A 17,015-nucleotide genomic window follows, 5' to 3' on the forward strand; every position below is an offset into this window, starting at 1 on the left:
ATTTAACCTCCTTAAGTCATCTGGGTGATAAAAAGCCCTCGAATGATTCAGGAGCTGATATTAAAGCATTCAGGAGGAAATATGGAGAAGTTTATTGACGAGCCCGGCTCTCCTTTGCCACTCGCCACGACGGCTTAAACCGAGGTGACATAACGAGGGTACAAACGACGTCACTCCTCGTCTGACCCCGCCGCTCACTTCACCGCATGAATAAGTGAACGCAGCATGCATGATTCAAATGCCCTGGTGCGCGCACACGTCCGTTTTACGTCAGCGAGCGGGCATTCACTTGGATTCGTTCATTCGTTTATGTGAGCTGGAATCGATCCACTCGACTGCATGCGATTTAAACATGAGGAGAGCCGAGGTGACGGATTACGTAAGGCCTTAGCCGTCCATACGTCTGGGATAGAACGAGACGGGGGCCCGGACAAGAAGTCTAATTAGTTGAGCGATTGAGTCATGAGGTGCTCAGAGCCTCTGACTCGGAACTTCTGCCGTAAAAATCAGTGACTCGTACAGTTGGGATGTAGCTAGCGCGTGCCTTCCGGGTTGCTAATCCCGTTAGGGTGCGTCCAGGCTGAAGTGTGATCAAACACCATGAAGATGCGGCATGAAGGGTGGAGAAGACGTTGGGCCCTGGAGGAAAAAAACTCACTTTGATTTTTGTTTTTTTTTGGGGGGGGTTTACTTACATCAAACCACAGCCCTGTAGATGGCGCTAATCCACAGTGGACTATTTAACAAAGCGAAACGACTGCTGTCGGCTCGGAACACAAAGAAAAATGGAATGCGGGCGCGCTCTCCGGCCAAGCGGAAAAACACGACGTCCGCCTTTGTCCGTCATAATGGAGCGATGGGCGGCTGTCACGAGAGGCGGGCGCTTCCCCTCGTCGACTGTGACGATTTGCCCCTAAGCTCGCCGCGCTCCAACTGACCCATATACAGTAAGTGGGCACTATTAGAAGCCAAGCGGGCGTATGTGCGGACAGATGGAGGGGAAAAAGAACAGGACGTGACCTTCTACCCTCTCGTCTAATGTCATCTGAGGGTCACCTGAGTGGAAAGAAGACTTCTTCGGAAACACGGCCGGTCTCCCATTCAAGGGCGAATAAGACCTTAATGGGAGTTTGCTAACATTTGGTGAAATAATTTGGAGGTGATTTATCAGCAACAGGAATTTTTGCTAATAATTCAGGGGTGTCCAACTATGGCCCGTGGGCCAATTTTGGCCCACAGTGTAATTATGTTTGGGCCGCGAAGGCAAATTTTGCGTCGACTTTGTGTGTCAATACTAAAATTGGAAATTGCCTATTGCTAGCAATTTTTATTACCATTCACCAACAGTTTTTATTCGTCTCCGATTTCAAAACTAGTTATTTATCAGTTTGCAGGACTAGAATGCAGGCCGTGACAAAAGTTAATTTGACACCCTTGTAATAAATCTTCCATTTTTTTGATATTGTGTGTCATCATTAGGGTCACGAGTGAGCCGGACCATAAACAGTATTCAAGATCCCATCGAGTGAGAATCTCGGTCCACCTAGGACTTTTTGCCAGACCCATTTACAGTCAACAAACATTCATAGTCAAATTTAATGCATCCCTTAATGAAGCTAATGTGAATTTTTGGGGGGGTAATGTTTGAGGAAGCCAGAATACCAATAGAAACGCATGCAAAAACAGGGAGCCAAGTTTCGAAACCCAAATCTCCAGACGTCTTATCCACTCTTTCAGCGTGGAACCTAAACGTGCATTTTGTTATCGAAACTCGCTAAGATGCTGTGTTGATTAAAAGCGCAACATCAAGGCTGGCTCGGTGGCAGTTTTGTGGTTCTCTGCAGCATCCAAAGAGTCCTGGAGAGCACAATGCGCTAGCTGCAGACGTCTACGGTGTGACCCCCCCCCCCCCCCGCTTATCATCATGTATGGCCAGGAGGATATTTGAGGCTAAACACATTGTTTCCACACAATCATGGATGAGTGGTGTGGAATGGGAGGAGGATGGGAGGGGAAGGGGGGGGGGCAGGTCAGGTGGGGTGTTGTTGATGTTATGGTTTGACGGCGTGAGGGGGTTTTGTACTCACAGCTCGGAATAGAGGATGTGCAGGTTGCCCAAATTGTCAGTGTAGTTGGCCGGGCTGAGCCAGGGCAGAACCAGCAGCAACAGAGCCTTCATGGTCACCTCCTTCCCTTCCCTTCCCTGCTCTGCTGGCTCCTCGCCGCGCTCTTCTGGCTCCCTCTTCGTTTTCTTCTACTACTCCCCACCACCCTCCAGCGCAACCACCCTCCTTGCCCACCCCCCTCCTCGTCTTCCTCTTCCACCTTCACTACTTTACACTAGACCCCCACCCCCAAGCTAACCCCCGCCGCATCTCCCGTATCTCTCCAGAATGAATCCTTGCCGTCCCGCAGAGTCGGATAGGTTGCTCCTCTGCCTCAGGCTGGCCAGAGGACGCTGGAGGAAGAAGAAGAGGAAAAAGAAGAAGGTCCCGCTATGGTTACAGGAGGAAGAAGACAAAGTGCTGGAAGAAGAAAAAGGAGGAAGGTGGCACATTGGGACTACAATCGGAGATGTGCAGCCCCCCCCCCCCCCCCCTCCCTCGTTTAATCTGCTCTGGGCAGCGGCCAGTTGTAAGAGGATTTGTGCTCGTGTGTGTTTGTCTCCATCCCCGTGTGTGTGTTGGAGACAAGAGCGCAGGCTGTGACTTATACTGCAGCAGAAACCAATGAGGAGGAGGGAGGGTGCTGGTGGTGAGATGGAGCAGACCAAATTGAGACAGGAGGAGGGGGGGGGGCTACCTGCTACGTTGCTTTCATTGGCTCTTCCCTCACACACATCCACTGACATCGAGTTCGACGCACACGCGTGCACAACCTCTGCATTGGCCTAGGAAGGGGAGGAGAGAAAGCGGGAGGACAAGGAAATCAAGCGCCTGGATCCTTCTCACCGATGGACCACTCGCTGTGCAGCGGATTGGTGTGACGGTTGGAATGAACCTGCCTACTGTATCAAGTAAATGTGTTCAAGAGCCTGCGGGAGCCAAATACAAGACGGAATCAAAGTGCAAAAAGATGGGAGCTGCTGTGCGGCGTTAACACAAAAAAATGTTATCTTCTTACCAGTAAAGCAAAATAGTGCAATGGAAGCCCATTTTAACAAAAAACAAATGGAGCCCAGTCTGCGACTAAACTTCAAGCCATTTTAATTGCTAAACTTAAAACGATTGCTAACACACTGTCTGATTTGGTCTTTAATTATCTGAAATATCACACAGGCTCCATCTCATGCTGCGTAAATAAACGAGGCCACGTGGACGTGCTTTGGTTACATGACGTTTTCTTGCCCTATTTGAAGAGTCCGCAGGGTACGCGGCAAAAAATGGAAATTGCGACGGGACGCGCTTTGCGTGCGGAAAGCGACGAGGTCCCTGGAGGAGTCATTTAATAGGTTTCTACGTTAACGCTCCAAAACGTTTCACGTCTGAAATTTCCTTGTTAATTTCCCACCCACGGCGGCAGATTATTACTTTGCCGCAATAATCATCCCGCCGTCTTGCTATATTACCATCACTTTGAGTGAAAAAGATCTGAATTGAATCATCACAGTTCACTAACACATAAACTGGCGTTCTATTGGCCCACTGATTGACTTTGACCAAGCTTTTGTTTTGGATTTAAACCAAATGATTCCCTAATTAAGTCTCTGACTGTGGTGCACTGTCAACTCTCAGCCATACGAAATGATAGCGAATTCCGAGCAAGTCCCGACACGATCAACCGTCGATGCCGGCGGCGAGAACCGACGTTTTGCATGTGTTTGTGCCTTGAATAACTATTCATCAACACTCTGATACCAAGCAGGATTCAACAAGCGTGAAAGCAGCAATGAGACCAGATGGCGCGGCACGGCGGTCTCAACCATGACAACACTTGAACTTCTGCCAGATTGCTCCCTGACCGTGTTGCCAGCCCCTCCCCACTGTGGGAAGTGTGGCGGGGGGTGTCGTACACAGGAACGGTTTATAATTGCTTCCTATTCCGAGTCACCGTGAGAATGTGCCGCCCCCACTACACCTAGCACAACGATGTGACGAGAGGAGGTAAACATGCTAGCATTAGCTGCTAGTGCTAACCCCACGCTTGTCACGCTCAAAGTTGTCAAAGAAGATAAACATGCTAGCATTAGCTGCTAGTGCTGACCCTAAGTTCGTCACTCGCTAGCTGATTGCCGCCCTCAAAGTTGTCAAAGTAGTCAAAACTTTCCCAAAAACATTTCAAAGTACATTTTGTGCTTTTGTTTAGATAATCAAAGATCCCGAATTACAACCCAACTTTGTGCCCCGTTTCTAAATCTAGAGCTTCTTTTGAAAAAGTGGTCTCATCTCATGCAAATGAGCCACTGCTCACCCAGAGGAAGAAACAACAACAATCACAAAGACCAAAAGATTTTTTTTTTTTCTCTTTCAACAAACGGTGTCTGAGCCTCTGTGGCTCTGCCGCTCGTGTGCGCTAATCTTGCTGAGATGCACTAATCATGTCAGAGGCCTTCGGGCTAGCCTAGCGCTAATGAGCGTTAATGAAAACACGGCCCGACCGAGAGGAAATCAAAACACAGTGCTCTTAATGTTGGATAAACACAGGGGGCTGTGTTGGTTTGGATGAACGTTTTCCCTTTTGGGCACAAAAGCCAGAATTTGGTCATTTAGAGTAAAGTGGGTAGTCGGAGGTTAAAAAAAAAAGTATGCTGAAAAGGCAGGACACATTTTTTTTGTATGTATGAGCTCTAAATGTTTCCTCCAAAGACCTTGTGATAGTCTCATCCTCCTTACCTGCTTTTGATGTGGTCCTCCACGTCACATCGGGCCAGGACTTGAGTGCAGTGATCCTTGAAGGGGCAAACCACAGTCAGCTTGTCCAGCAGCTTGTGCACAAGCAGGCTGGGCTTCCTGCAGTTCTGCAGCATGAGCGGTACGCGGCACACCGGACAGAAGTCGCTCTCCAGCAAGAAGCTGGTGAGGCACTCCTGACAGTAGGTGTGCCCGCAAGGCGTGTCCAGCGGTCGGATGAGCGGCTGCAGGCAGATGTGGCACATCAGGTCGTTGTCCACCTCTTCTTTGTAAATGTACTCGTGGTTCTCCTCGAGCTGGTGGCTGTGGCCGCACGAGGCGCACAGGTCTTCCCGCGGCGACTGAGGGCCTGAATCCAGCGAGGAAACGAGGGGAAGCGGCTCGTCCTCCGTCGCCCCGGCAGGTTCCGGCTGCCCACTGAAAATGTTTCAGAGTCGAATTAGAAGCCAGATTCATATCTTGCCGGCTTGCCTATTTTGCAACCTGTTGTTCATGTGGTCCTCCAGGTCACCAGGGTTCTGGACTTGAGTCACAGCCAACTCGTCCAGCATTCTGTTCATCCGCAGACTACCTTCCTTTAGCGACAGGGGCTCGCAGCACGTCGGGCAAAGGTTGCTCTCCAACGAGTAGCTGGGGAGACACACCTGACAGTAGGTGTGTCCGCACGGCGAGTCTGACTCTCGGACCAGCGGCTGCAGGCACGTTTGGCAAACGGGGTCGTCGAGAGGCGGCGCCGAGGCCTCCGCCATTGTGAGTCGAGGCTGAAGCTCCGCTTAGATCCGATGAGGCAGACAGAAGTGGGACACGTCGAAGTTAGCTAGGAAAAGAAAAGATATGAAATTGTGAACCCCAACCCAAAATAATCAATAAAACCAGATTTACATCCAGAAACTTCTCATAACACGTACGCAGCTAGCATGCTAATTCTCTTTGTTGTGTTTCTACTCAGACTTACGTCATACAGAAAACGGGCCACGAGCAGATGGCTCAGTCAGATAAACGTCACCTTGGCAACGGGTATCTCGATGGGGCTCCGACAACGGGATGCCACTCGGTTTCGAGACTGGTTTGCAACTTGTAGCGTCACATTGTTTCGCAACACTCAACATGTAATAAGATCATCGAATAAACTGTCCAAAACGACAGCTTTATTTGATGACGCGTAAAAAAGGCCAAATAGGACTTTCCATGTTTGGATTCAATTGCTGCCAAATGTGCAAACGGGATCCCGTCCAGATTGAACCTAAAAAGCTTTAAGCTCGCATACACAGATAAAAGATATTTTTAGTTTAATCGTCAATGTGGAACGGATGACTCACAACAGGAAATATTTTATTCAATAAAAATAAGAGACATGCACATGGCGGGCGACATGCGTGCCTTCACAAAGCGCACACACACACCCACCCGCCTGTTGTTCAACTTGAACTCCCGACGTTTAATCAATAACTCAGCCCTCTAAGTAATCACACCTTGCTTTGTTTTGTTGATAACAAAAACGATGGAAAGGCTCTTGGCGTGACGGGCTCATGTTTCGCTTTGTTTAGGAACGTAGGTACAAGTGAGCAAAAAGAAACCACATATTTGTTTTTCTTAGGTTAACAGGTCTGAGGTGGTAATCTGAAACGACCTGACAAGTTCATCGTGTTATGCCGTGTTGGCTAATTTCCATTTTTCGACTGTTAACCAAAGTGGAGAGCAAAGAGCAATTAAGACACACTGCGGCGAGTGCTTGGTGGTTAAGAGATACAATTTTCCATCCTTCTGGAGAAGTTGCTGGTATTTATGGTGCCCAGCAATTTTTCAGGGTGATGTGAAATGATGCGCAGATTTATCTAAACACAAGAAGCAGATAAGAGCGCTGGCAAATGATGCTAACGAGGTGCCTCGAGCAGCTAGCATCTGAGATCAATGCGGAAACGCCTTAAAAATACAAAGCAAAAACTAATTCCGTTGAAAGTGCTTTTTTTTTTCTGCTAACTTGGCAGCGCATTTGACGGATGAGCAAGCAGCTCTGCTTGGACATGAAACTAAACATTTACTCGACGTAACAAATTAACATCAAGCATGCCAAAAGGCAATCAAGTCACTTTTTTTGTTCAGGCATGTCGTTGAATCATCGAAAATTCCAGGATGGTAGATTTTTTCTTTTTTTTTTTCTTTTTACCAAACACCCTCAGTCTGCCAAATTCCCAAACACGGTAAACTAGACTTGCCTCAACATGAAAATGAAGATTCTGCGTTTTTTGTTGTTGTTGTTGTTGTTGTTTTTTTAACGCGTGCGCCTGTCTCCAAAATTAGAGCCTTTAAAATGATACAAAAGGGCTTTAGGGAGAATTTCAAAGCAAGTGCAGCCTGCCTGTCTATTCAGGTACGGAATGTAAAGGAATGACGTCGACTGCTTCGGGTGAACTTTTCAAGAACTTTAAAGTGAGCAATGAAATCACAGCATTGTGTAGCAAACATGCACAATGTCAACATGAATAAAGCAAACTGGAATCAGAAAACATTTGGAACAACTTCAATCCACTTGAACAGTAACACTGTTGTTGAATTGGTTGAGAAAAAAAAAATACTTACATGACTTCATGAAGAGTGCAGTTCACCTGGGCAGGTAGAATGTCGTAACACTAAACCGTAGAAGAATGGGACAGAAGGAGGGACTTTGTCCCCGTCCGCCCGAGTCGGTCGGGAAACTTTACTTGAGCAGTGCTGCTCTTCGGGGGGAATTCTCCAACCGGCGATGACGCTCACCTGCGACGGGCCAAGGTGAATGTGAAGCAGGAAGTGGCGGGGCAGACGGGGGTGTGGCCAGTGATACTGTAAAGAAAAAAAAAAGTGAGTGAGTGAGAAACCGGACAAACTTGATCACCCAGCAGGGGACAGAGGGGAAAAAAAAAAAAAGACACAGGTAAGCGTTTTGGTTAAACAACACCGAGAGATCAGCTCGGAAAATAAGAAAAGGAACATTTTTGGGGTGCTTTCAAATGTCATAGTTTGATAGCAAAAACTATAGAGAGACATTTTCTTTTCGAAAAAAAATCATTCTACCTTCTACTTAAAAAGAAGTTCAACTTTCTCTCATTATTTGAACATTCAGAATTCCTACTTAGGGTAATAACAGCGAGGCTATTTGTTATATGGATATTTGTTATATGCTCCAGCCAATATTTTCTGTAACATTAGAATTTTTTATTTTTTTTTAAAGCTGACAACTAATTTTATTCGAAGATGTACTTTCCCTCTCTAACAAGCATTTCGGTGTGAGTCAGCCATTGACGCAAACACAGCTGAATCATGGCTGCAACAGAGCGAGCGTGTTGTGGCACTTTTTAAATACACACGGATGGAGCAAAATTTCAAATTTCTGTTTTTGATCAAACACATTTGTCTTTTATGATCTATTTTACATAAACAAGGCTAGGCAACTTCATGGCTTTATTGAAGGATTTGTCACTCTGATGGTGTCTACTTTTGACCCAGGGAGGAGTGTCAAAATTCCCGCACGAGGTGTTTGTGAACACTCTCACGCGTGGGTAGCGCCACTTGTTTGGCAATTTGTCACCTGCCACGGCGAAGAAGAGGAGGCTATTTGTACCCGTGGGACAGGACAGATGCTAAGTAAGATGTAGTGTCGGAAGCACCAAGAAGAGACGGGTGGTTATATCGAGATCCGTTTTTAAGCGTCCAACGGTGGTCGGAAGGCCTCGAGAGAGAGTTAACGACAGGCTGCAAATGAAGATGAATCCGGCTAATTTCTCGGGGTGTCAGAAAGGCAGCTTTGATCGTGAAGCTAACCACAGAGAAAAGCCAGACGATCCAGTTTTTAAAAATTCGAGGGTCATTCCCATGGCGCAGATGTTGGGACTCATTGAGGTAAACAAGTTCATCTGTCACCATGGTAACATACTGCTAGCGCGTTGTATTGACGTTCACTTCACGTGATGCGGTCATTGTCCTCAATGGAACGACGGCTTTTCGAAATCGGCCCGCTGAGTGAATTACGTCGCCGCCTTTGAAGTGAAGCATAACGCCTCGGGGCTCACTTTCACAAAATGGCCAGGATCTGGAAACCAGCCACCTGGAGCGGAGACTACAGACGACATTGATGCACAAAATGGGACTGAAGTGAGGCTTTGCTTTTTGTTGAATACTTTTCAACTCCGCAAACAAAAGCTAAGCTAACGCATTACATTGTGAGCTGAGTAGTTAGCGTGTTAGTTTGTCCTAAAAATCATCAATTATAGTTGAAATGTGTGGATTTTTTTTTTTTTTTTTTACTCCACATAACTCTGATGGAATCATTCTTGATCTCACTCATTAGCATCACCAGAGCATCGCAGCTGAAACAATCTTCCGTAACCTGAGGGCATCGACTCAATCGGTAGCGTGGAGATTCGAATGAGAAGTGAACGGCGGTGCAAATGTGCCTAATTACAGGAAGCAAAACGGACGTGAGAGCCTCTCAGGTGGCTTTTGTCCTCTCATCCTTCGCCCCCTCCTTGACCTCCCCCGCGGTGGCTCTATGACGCCAAGCGAACATGGAGGATGGAAATGGAAGAGGGGGCTCAGACAGAAATAAACGCTGACCTATTATGAACGCGCTTGCAAAACACTAACTCGAATGCATTAACATAATCTCTTTGGTGTGTTTTATGGGATTATCATTTATAAAAAATAAATAAATAAAATGTTCCCTATTTGCCATTTACAGTCAAATGAGGTAAAATCACTCAAGTATATTCCAAATCCAATTAATGTGGTAGTTTCTTGGAAAAAAAAGAATTATGGCTCATATGTCAAAATAATCAACTAGCAATGCTGATTATGAAGGCCTTGGGCAATATAGAGAATGAAATCTGATTGGATGAGAACAGTTCTTAAATTAGTGCAGTCAAGAGAAGCACAATAAAAGGAAGTTGGGAATATCTTAATCCAAGTTCACAGAACAAATTCTAGAATTTAAGTTGTAAACATATTGTAGCGCAAAATAAGGCCTTGCTGGCTGGCTTTGACAGCCAACAACTGTTAAATATGGTTTGTGACTAATGAAAACGGGTTCTAAAATGTACGCTAATCCCATTTGTGGTGCTCCTAATACTAAAAGACCGCATGCTAACGATGAAGCGGAAACGGAGACATAAAGAAGTGGATCGATAAGTCGATTGAAGGAGAAAAGAGAAGGCGGTCATATAAACCTGCTAACAGGCCGCCTGGGAAGCCGCGCGCACACGCCGCATTCAAGAGAAAGACGATGACTTCATATCCAAATGTGCAGTAGGAGTTGATTATTCATTCCCTGTGTGTCATTTTCATCAAAGCGTCAGTTGTTATGCTAAATTATTCAAATGCTCACGGCTGACAGCGAGGGCGTTACGTAACATGGCGGGCAGAACAAATGGCGCGTGCACGCTATTGATTTGAGTGTGCGTACATATAAGTGAATAATGAAGAAGAATTAATCACATTTTATTCAAATTTATTTACTACGCTATTTGTACCTTTCATTCAATTACATAATGTAATTTTTTTTTACTTATGGCAACTGCCGGCACTAAATGACATCCAGGTCGGTTCCCAGGGCAACTGGCAGCGCTGCAAATTGATACACTAGCGAGCGTTACACTATTTAGTGGTAATGAGCCTGTGACTTTAAGGCACATCGATGAGAGCGGGTGCACCATCTCCATCCAGCATATTGAAAGGGGCACATCAATATTACTTACATGGACACTGACCTTTAACCGAGACATTTTCCGGTGTCCGAACCCAGCTGGCCCCGACGGCGTCGCTCCGGGGCCTCGCTGACACGCCAATATCTGATGGAAAAACAAAGGCCAAAAAGAATAAGATGCAGAAATTAATATTTGAGTATTTAGAGTCTACTCACACTGCCAACTAGAGGACTGGAGTGTGAGAGCACCATCAAATGACAGCTTGTTTTGGGCAATATTTCTACAGGGTGCTTGTTGACATAATAGTGACAAGGGGAAAAACTTTTCAGCGCCTTTTGCTGTAGTCAGAACTTCCTTCTATCACCACACCGTTACATAACACCCACATGTATAGAATATAGTATATGTACGGAAATATGCTTCAACACGTACAGTGGCTCGTGTCGGGGGATTTTTTTTTTCCTTCACGTCAGAGCTCACTTTGAAGACGACGTCGCGGCGCAATGCGACCCTGTGATGCCGCATGCGTGGCGGAATGTTAAAAAGGCAATTTGGCTCAGTGCTTTTATTTAAAGAGAAAAAATAAAATAAACAGGCCTTTTCATGGCGAGCTGTCCTTCAAAGGGAACATTAGCAGTCTGCTGCGGTTGTAAAGCAAGATCCAGTCGCACAATGGAGGCAAGTCTTACTTTGAATCATGTCAAGTATTCTAGCTTCATGCAGTGGGAATTTTAATTTCTTTCGTGCTGTCTTGTGGAAAGAAACCGTGGCATCAACGTAAACACAAGAGGTCACGCGGCAGGCTTGGCGGCGGCGCACGCTGACCCGCGGGGCGACCCGAAGGACGAAAGGTGGCGACCATCCATCACGAGCCCGACATGGCCAAGGTGAACGCTCGTGACGGGGCCGCACGCCGAGAGGATGAGACGGACGGCGGCGAGAGACAGGGTCAAAGGTTAAATCTGTTCCCACAGTAGCAAGGGAGGGCCGGGGGGGGGGGCTGTTGGTCATGTCGTTAACCCACTCGTGAAACGTGTGATTCGTTAGAAAGGAAAAGTATGTTTAGCTTGTGCGTTTTCAAGCTAGTATTTAAAAAATGGGACTGTACCATTTTTTATTCAAGCTTGGGTACTGTGATTTAAACAGGAAAAAGAATGAAAAGTGAAAAATAATCATTAGTTAGCTTGAGGGATAATAAAGCAAGTTTTTTTGTATAGTTGTCAGAATGTTTCATCCTTGAGAAGTTATGGTAATTTTATGGTCTATTTTTTTTTTTACTGCCCCCCCCCCCCCCTCATGCCCCCCCCCAAACCTGCTCAATCAGATGAGAGCACTCCTGCAGTGTTGTGACTTTAAGGCAGGACCGCTATCAGGCGTTTCACCCCCGAGCGATCGATGCCAACGTAGCAGAGGGCTGTTTATCGCCTTCCTGCATGCTTCTTATCACCCGGACAAGGCGAGGGAGCAAGTGAGCGAGCGAGCGAGCGAGCGGAGAGAACACCTTGTTCGTGCAGGTTGTTGCTTTTTAATCCGGGGCACATTGCTTCGCCACCTTTGGAATTGCCACCGTCCAACTTTGACACCCAGAAGATTAACGGCGCGTGGCCTAAAGGGAGCTGATGGGTACAAATGGAAAAAAAAAAAAAGTAGAAACGTATTGTTAGCAAAGTTCTAGATGCTCGGTACAATTAAGGTTACAGTAAATGAAATGACCAAAAACATCTCAAAGGATTTGTCCCATCCCATATTTCAATTATATTCCAGTGATTATTTTCACTCTCTATTTTTCTCTATTCTTGTGTATCACAAAGTTTTCAAGAATTCTTGAAAGTTCATTGAGGGCAATACCAAGGCATATTTTTTTTCAACATCATTACTTTTGATCAATGCCAAATGTTACGAAATATCAAAGCTGTCGTTTGGACGCTTCCCTCATTAAGACGAATTAAGTGTAAGCTCGCACTTCTGGAAAAGCTCGGTGACGTTCCATACGTTGTCGCTGGCGGCGACGAATGAATAATGTAAAAGCGTTATGAATATACATCAGCTCCAGAGTAACTTGGAGGGAAATCCCAAGTGTTCTCATCGTTGTTCTATTAATACAGCTGCAGAGCTCTCATTTCGGCTACGTTTTCGACGAATACACGTTTGGTTCCATTATACTGCCTCCTAGTGGCCAAGGTGTGCATACCATAAGGAGCAGTACAATGCCTCAGAAATCAAACATTTTTTTTTCTTTACAAATATAATTTGCAGACAAAAAATGACTACAGTGATGGCCAGCATCAAATATTAATAATAACGATGAGTCAGTGTTTGCGCACAGATCGGAGCGAATGGTTACTAATGAGCAGCACTGAGTCACATGGGACACGCTGCACACACACACAGTGTGTGTGTGTGTGTGTGTGTGTGTGTGTGTGTGTGTATTCATAGCTCGCCGGGCTCTTTTATCTGCACGCCGGCTACGATCCACATGATGTAACGGCGTCATTGAAATATCGTCAGTATACAGAACAGAGAGAAAGAAAGACAAGTAGCAGCTATGCAGCTCCGAAAACAGAAGCGGAATATTCATTAGACACTTGCATAACCATCGGCACAACTCGGAAGTGCTCGATTTGTGTCTTTGTGAATCTTGAGCCGATTTGAAGGCCGACTAGGAGACACTATTTGACTTTAACAATACATACAATCGAAACACTGTCGTGTGCATGCCAGACCAGCGGGTGGCGATGTCACTAATTCAGTCGTGCGTCTTTATCTCAGGAAACACTTTATCTATAAACGTGTAGATGTCGCAAATATTTACATGAGGTTCGGACGGATATTCAATCTTCCTCTCGCTCTTCCGGGCTTGAGATTCTCTCCAGACACTTTTATTAGACGTATTAAGGGAAGCATAATATTTGCGCAAAGTATTAACGGAGGAAGTTATAATGTTTCCTCAAACGTTGGCTGTACGCGATGATTCAGTCTTGAATGGATGAATGAGAGCAAAAATCTTCTCATTTCTCTTTCTGCATTCAGTTTTTCTTAAGCATCTCCTTCTTGCCTTCCTGTGGACCAATATTTGTCTTTCCACCTCCTCCCTCCTCTATGAACATCTGGAGTGAAGCTTTGCAGAAAGATAAACTTCCTTGGAGTGGCTTTTTAGTGCATGCGTGAAGATCACTACCAAGAGCGCACCGCTGGTCTTGTTAGCATCGCTAGCTACTGCCTCATGCTAGTGGCTAAGGACAATTTTTGTTAATGAGCTAACAATTGCATCATCTATAAAAAGTTGATAATAATAACAATAATAATTATGATAAATATGGACATCTGCACTTCTTGAGCAAAATGATTGGAACACCTGCATTATCCGTGCGTAAGGGAAGCAAAAGGATAAAAGTGGAAGCTCTTATCTTGTACTTTCCAGCTGAAAGAAGCGCAAACCAACCGGGGCTTCTACTTCCAGTCCAATTTCCAGCAAGTGATGAGAGTCATGATTGTTCTGTTTCACGGGTCTGATTGAAGTCCTTTAAAAAGAAAGCACAATTGGTATGGATGGTGGCGGGCAATTGGCGAGGGAGTCGCTGCAGGAAATCAGTATCAAGAGAAGGCCAGAAGCTACTCGGTAATCAGCCAATCAGGATTGGGAACGATCGAGAGACGTGGGCTGCGCTCGGCTGCTTCGTGACTGTCGGTAAAACGTGCGAGTGCAGTCCTTTGGCACTCGCCCGTGGATATATCGCTGGATAAATCCTCAAACCTCCAAAATGATCAACGGCTTGCAATAAGCAGAGCCAATGAAGGATGAGGAGAAACGACCTTGTCAATCAAGGAAAATGAAAGGAGATGGATGTGACCTAATGGCTTGTCAAGTCCCCTCATGAGGTCTGGGAGGGCTTCCCCCTTGCCCTCCCACCCCCAGTTTGACTGCTCTCCTTCCCCAGGGCCCCATCCTGCACTCCCCCGACATCTGGAGCCTGTTTAGCATCATCCACGCGCCGTGACACTGGTCAGAAAAATGACAAGAATCTGTACTGTTTGTGCAGGAAGTTGTTTTTTTTTTTGCAGAAGGCTCCGTTCTTCTACATTAACTACAAATTGACTCATGAGTTTGAGTAAGATGCAGTAAAATCACAGAACGAAAACATGGCACTACTTTTGCATCTGCTCAACTCATTTCGGCATAGTTCTTCAGCAAAGAGATGGTGCCCAAGCACTACTTTTGTCCAAATAAAATTCGTTACATCACTTCGACGTAGCTTCACGCCACACGATGGCGGCAAACACGACTTTTATCCAAATGAAATTGATGTTTGCTCTTTTTTTCAGTTGCCCATCATAGTCACTGAGATTTAAAAGTCTGTCGGTTCGTTTTTAACGGCGTCTGTGTGTGTGTGCATGTGTGTGTGTGCACGGTGTTTACACAAAGCTGCCACAATCTGTCTGTGAAAGTCTTTGCCGCCGACAGATTTTTCACGCTGGTCAATCAGCGGATGAGCTTGCTAATTCTTTGTGTGTGTGTGTGTGTGTGTGTGTGTGTGTGTGTGTGTGTGTGTGTGTGTGTGTGTGTGTGTGTGTGTGTGTGTGTGTGTGTGTGATGACCTCCATGCACCTCAGCCCTTTTTTTTGCCTGTGGGAAACTCACTCACGGGCCTGGACAACATTGTGGAGTGAGTCTACCCCGATGGTGTTATTTTTGCTGAGTCATGGAGTTCCGAACTAGATAAAAATCAGGAGTATGTGTTTAAAAAATAAAACGTTTTTCATGTTCAATGATTCTCCAAACTAAAATTAAATGACAGCAACATCCTGAATTTAAATCCCTTCCTCCACATGATGTAAAAGGTCTTGCATATAAAACGCTGACATGCTGACAGGCAAACAGGGTGACAATGGCTGTTGTCTTAGCAAGGGGGGTTGAGGAGCCCCCAGGTACACCCCCCACCCTAAAGGATTAACCTGTCATTAGATAGCTAAATGACATTTTCCTCAGTCCCCGGAGGAAATCATTTAACAATTCAATGAGCCGCAACAGAAGAAAAAACACAGCTGACGTCTGGAAGTAACTATGAAAAAGTTGCTTTCATGCCACAAATACTGAAACATTTTTTAAATTCTAAATTATATTTAGTCGATATAGCGAACAAAGATTTTCATATGGACAATGTTTAGTTTTATGTTTTTTTTTTTCCATTATGAATAAATAAATGCAGTCATAGCAAAATCGACTAATTTAATCGAATAAAAGACCTTAAAGTTCTGCTGCATGGACAATGACAGAGCTGAAGTTCCTGCAAGCGCAGATAGAGGGCAGCGTTTGCCTTTTCAATTTGCCGAGGTACCCATAAAGTCGAGCAGTTTCATTTCAAAAGAAGCACATTTGTTTGCATTCCAAATCAAACCTTTTATTGCCTCCCCCCCACCACCGCCTCTTTGCCCTACTTTGTTGTTCCCTCTAAGAATGATGACTTTTTTTTTGTGTAATTGGCGCTCTTGTACCTTTGTGTCCCGTGAAGAACGTCTTGTGAAGAACGTCTCAAGACAAGGCCCCCGAGTGGATACGTCTCGAGTGACGAGTGCTGTTGTAAGCGGCCTCATTTGCTCCCTGTGAACACCACACACACATGCCGCACACATTTTCTCACATATTTTCATATTTTTATGATCAAATAACTTGTAAAAAGTTGCAGCGTTGACTGACAGCATTTATGAAGCGAGCTAATTACATTCACTTCCTGTTTTTCATTTGCTCCGGACCTTAAAAAGGAGAAGCGTGTATTCATTACAATGCGAGTCATAGTCAAGTTGTAAAAGTGACAGAGTGAGTGAACGGCGTAATGGTGACGAGCGTATTTCTTGTCAGCGCTGGTCTTTGTGCTCAGGCCCTGTTTGAGGGAAAGATGAGCTTCATAATGGAGGGATCGGGCTCCGCGGGGCCGCAAGGCCTGGCGCTTATAGTCGTCTTTGTCAACGCTTAGCTACTTTATTACGGTTCAGATTAGAACAGTTGTGAATAATAAAAAAATCAAAAGAAAATCTGAAGTTGAAAAGGACAGACTTAAATTTGTAAAAATTGACGAAACGCAGTGACGAGGACGCGCCAAAAAGTAAATAGAAGGCCTTCAAAATTCGATAAAAAATAAATGGCAGTTAACTTCACACTTTCAGGCAAACTTTTCAATTTTGTCCTATCGCAAAATAGATCTCTCGGCTCGTCCTTGATCGCCGTGTGGGGCGAACGGCCGCACCGCCCCGGCCCCTCCGGCCCCCCGCCGTAATGAAAAGTGTTATGAATGTAAGTGCGTCTTAATTCTCCGCCGGCCGACGTCGGTGGGTGGCGAAATTGGGGTGGGCCGACTTAAATAGAAAAACCGTGTCCAGTTTAACCGAGCTTGCGCTAAGCCGATTCTTTAAGGTCACGTTGGCACCAATGGGGGATTAGCTCGGGTCGAATCAATGTCTGATTGGGAGCTTTCTCTTGCCCATTGCCTCCCTG

The 17,015-nt window shown here is 45.6% G+C and overlaps 1 protein-coding gene across 5 annotated transcripts in view; it reads right to left on the reverse strand.

The window, feature by feature from the left end:
• Nucleotides 1-17,015, reverse strand: part of lnx1 (ligand of numb-protein X 1) — a 46,482-nt gene that overhangs the window by 11,108 nt on the left and 18,359 nt on the right. For 3 of the 5 annotated variants that reach the window (XM_085928846.1, XM_085928842.1, XM_085928845.1), the window contains 6 exons: nucleotides 16,019-16,124; nucleotides 12,027-12,141; nucleotides 10,589-10,669; nucleotides 7,431-7,670; nucleotides 5,334-5,667; nucleotides 4,833-5,267 (listed from right to left, as the gene is read on the reverse strand). In XM_085928846.1, the coding sequence (XP_085784972.1) occupies nucleotides 4,833-5,267; nucleotides 5,334-5,599 (701 nt within the window). In that variant the 5' untranslated portion in view covers nucleotides 5,600-5,667; nucleotides 7,431-7,670; nucleotides 10,589-10,669; nucleotides 12,027-12,141; nucleotides 16,019-16,124. Of the gene's footprint in view, nucleotides 1-4,832; nucleotides 5,268-5,333; nucleotides 5,668-7,430; nucleotides 7,671-10,576; nucleotides 10,670-12,026; nucleotides 12,142-16,018; nucleotides 16,125-17,015 lie in introns of all 5 variants that reach the window. The other 2 variants (XM_085928843.1, XM_085928844.1) reach the window with 2 other exon arrangements.

This window comes from Syngnathus leptorhynchus, chromosome 13, assembly GCF_054491065.1.
Source record: "Syngnathus leptorhynchus isolate UIUO chromosome 13, UIUO_Slep, whole genome shotgun sequence".
Classification (NCBI taxonomy): Eukaryota; Metazoa; Chordata; class Actinopteri; order Syngnathiformes; family Syngnathidae; genus Syngnathus; species Syngnathus leptorhynchus.